The 3,266-nt window shown below is 42.4% G+C and overlaps 1 protein-coding gene across 1 annotated transcript in view; it reads left to right on the top strand.

The window, feature by feature from the left end:
* The window catches only part of LOC109463839, a 42,348-nt gene that overhangs the window by 25,089 nt on the left and 13,993 nt on the right, over positions 1 to 3,266 (top strand). Inside the window, exon 13 of the mRNA XM_019760716.1 lies at positions 2,700 to 2,837. Within this exon, the coding sequence (XP_019616275.1) occupies positions 2,700 to 2,837 (138 nt within the window). The remainder of the gene's footprint in view (positions 1 to 2,699; positions 2,838 to 3,266) is intronic.

The raw sequence follows: 3,266 nt of genomic DNA, 5'->3' as shown, positions 1-3,266 counted from the left end.
TTCACAATAATGTACGTATATATTCATTTACCTATATTATGAAGAAAGGGTTTCAAATGTTCGATAATCTGACAGAAACTTATGTTACAGCTCGTCCTCCAAGTCCTCGAGCTCCCATGTGATGGTCGAAGGAGGTGAGCAAGAAGTGGCGGCCGTCGTTTCAGACTTCTACACAACTAACTTCAAGGAGACCTTCACCGAGTGGCTGAAGTCCATCCCGTCCTACCCCAAACCCATCGAGATGTTCATGGGCACCATGTCAGAACTACTAAACCTGAACTTCAAACTTCTCTTCCCCTTCGACATCAGTGATGCTGCAGACGGCTGCTTTGCCAACAAGTGGGTAGATATAGCAACGTTTTCTCACCGGTTTTGTTACACATAAGTTTGCATGCCAATTAACACAGGGCACTTATCTATTAGGGTAGATCTTATACAAATGAAGGAAGGTTCCATGGCTTAAGAACTGAATAAGCAACAGTTGATTATTCTAAATTTTTTAAAAACCCCAGTTAGGGTTCAGTGCAATGATTTGTGTTGTTGTTTTCATTTGTGTTTTGTACATACGTCTATGTTCTGATTGTGAACCCATAGCTTGCGGTCAGAGCCTGTAACAGGAAGGAAGTACTATGAAGTCCCGAAGCTTGTCAATAGCAGTGAAGGAGGTACCAGAACAATCAAGGAAAAACGGTACATATGTACATACATACAAACATACAAAGAAACAAACATGCAGAAGCAATGAATCATTTCATTAAGATCGAGTTACATGTAAATCATAAGCTAAAGACGAAATGCTGAATTTAAGATAGAGATTGATATGATCCATAGAGAAATTTGGGTTTGGATATATATTAATATAATATTATATGAATAATATATATATTATATGTCACAGGGGAGATTGGAATCCAGGGGGATCCGGAATCCTCCTAGGGGAGATTGGAATCCCTATCTCCCCTAGGAGAATCTGGAACCCTCCTAGGGGAGATAGCGATCCTAGGACAAGTGGGAATTCTTACAGGACAATCTCCAATTTTAAAAGGAGAAATTCTGATTGCATCAAAATGCTTTGGAAAGAAGTTAGGAGTTATTTCACACCTAAAGTTTCAATCAATTTCAGCATACTGGATATGTAAATCAGACTAAGATATTTGCATCAGGCCATTGTGAGAAAGTGACCCAAAAAAACAGTTTTTCCAGTTGGAAATAGATTTGGGTCTAAGTTAGGAAAGATTTCAATTATGGAATTAGAACTGCAAATTATGCCAGGACAAATCTTGATTCCAATCTAGTAATTCACCTACAATAGTAATAGGCCTGCCTATGCTGAAGTTGATTGAAAGTTACCAATCTCTCCTAGGAGGATTCCAGATTCCCCTAGGGGAGATTGGAATCCCTATCTCCCCTAAGAGGATTCCAGATTGGAATCCCTATCTCCCCTAAGAGGATTCCAGATTCTCCTAGGAGAGATAGGGATTCCAATCTCCCCTAGGAGGATTCCGGATCTCCCTGGATTCCAATCTCCCCTGTGACATATATATTGCATAGAGAGAGAGAGATATGCACAGAGAGATACGCACAGAGAGAGAGAGAGAGACAGATGAAATTCGAAGTGTAAATATATATATAGATAGAATAAACTGTTTTTTAAGACTTGAACTAGATTCATCCTTTCTTAATTGCTCCTTGTCCCGAAAATAATCTCTCGTTTTCTTTTGTTTTCGTTAGGTATTGCGACGTTACGTCTATTGACCAGTTTCAAGTCGAAATGGACCAGAAACGACTTGCACTTGAAAGGGCCATTGCTATTTACATGGAAGAGGTGTGAGATTTCTATTGCGGCTTTTTATATAATATCATGTTAAAATACTGAGTAACAAAGTTTAATGCAGTTATGTAGAATTGAATCGAACAAGTCTAAAATAATAAAATCGCACGTGTAAGATTGGAAATCCACCCCCTAGACAATAATGTGCTTGTCCTAATTACTGCAAGTTTTCGATTACTCCGAAAAGCTGCAAGGTTAATTCACAATTACTTCGATGAAATTCAACAGTTTTATGTTTAGACATTTTAGATTAGTCAACAGTGAGAATGGAAAAGCGTCTTGTGTCATTGCTAACTTTCTTGTTTTTGATTTGTGTTGATAAACCCTGTACTTCTCAGCTAACCTAGTTACTTCATCAGGCAGGCAGGCAGTTATCCTTGTGTTGTAGGCTCTGGGATGGCCATTGTGGCCTTGTGTTCGATGTTGTCTTGCCATGTTTTTCTCAACAGTTTGCCGCACACTGAACTCTCTAGCGGACCAACTAATGCATGTTTTGGCCAATTTCTTAGCCTCCTTAGCATACTTGTAGGGCGCGGCGTTATTTTTGGTGAGCGAAGGGAGTTATGCAGCGGAGGGACGATTTTGTCGCTAAGGGAGTTTTTCCGGGGAGAGACGGTTTCGCTGCCCAACAGGAAACCGTCTCTCCCGACACAACTCTCTCGGCGGCAATCGTCCCTCCGCAGCATGACTCCTGTTAATCACCGAAAGAAAATAACGCCGCGCCCTACAAGTCTGAGAAGGAGGCTACCAATGTTTACTCTTTCCAGCCGACTCCCGAAGCCTGGAGGCTGTTAGGGACCAAATAGGCTGTGAACGTGTTCTCGTACATACTGATCGGTCTTATTCTAGATCTCCTCTACCTCCACAGGGCCCGATTCCAACCGCAGACTTCCACCTTCGGGGAGGGAAACCTGGATGTCAGGCTGAAGCCCTTACCGTGAAGGCAGGAGCTACTGGAGTCACTCACCCCTCCTGGACTGAACTGATCAACGGAGATACCTACAAGGTTGGAAATAAGGCTACAGTGTCTGTATCTGTATAGTCGGTATAACTGCCTTTCGGCGTAACACACCAGCTTCTGTATCTTTATAGCCGGTATAAGTTTCCCTTCAACGGTTAACTTCAATCCTACATGTCCTAGGTTGATAACTCTAGATCTGGTACTTGTTCTTGTTCCTTTCTAAGTTTATAGTAATTTTTAGTTGGTACATCCACCAGGATGGCCAGCCTTGAAGACCCCCTTCCCCCACATTTTCCCCGGTCTCCCCCTCTTTCGCTTTCCCCGGGGGGCAGTGAATCCATGTGAAGGCTTCTCTTGTGGTGCTTATTTACCGGCTTGTGCACTGAGGTGTGGCCAACCNGGTGTATCTCTTGTGATTAAAGTCAGTCCGCACCGGTTTCNGTCCTGTGCTTTGCCACAGTTTCCTAGTTTCTG

Source organism: Branchiostoma belcheri, unplaced genomic scaffold, assembly GCF_001625305.1.
Source record: "Branchiostoma belcheri isolate BF01 breed outbred unplaced genomic scaffold, Haploidv18h27 scaffold13, whole genome shotgun sequence".
In the NCBI taxonomy this organism is placed as follows: Eukaryota; Metazoa; Chordata; class Leptocardii; order Amphioxiformes; family Branchiostomatidae; genus Branchiostoma; species Branchiostoma belcheri.
This window is presented reverse-complemented; position numbering and strand designations above follow the sequence as displayed.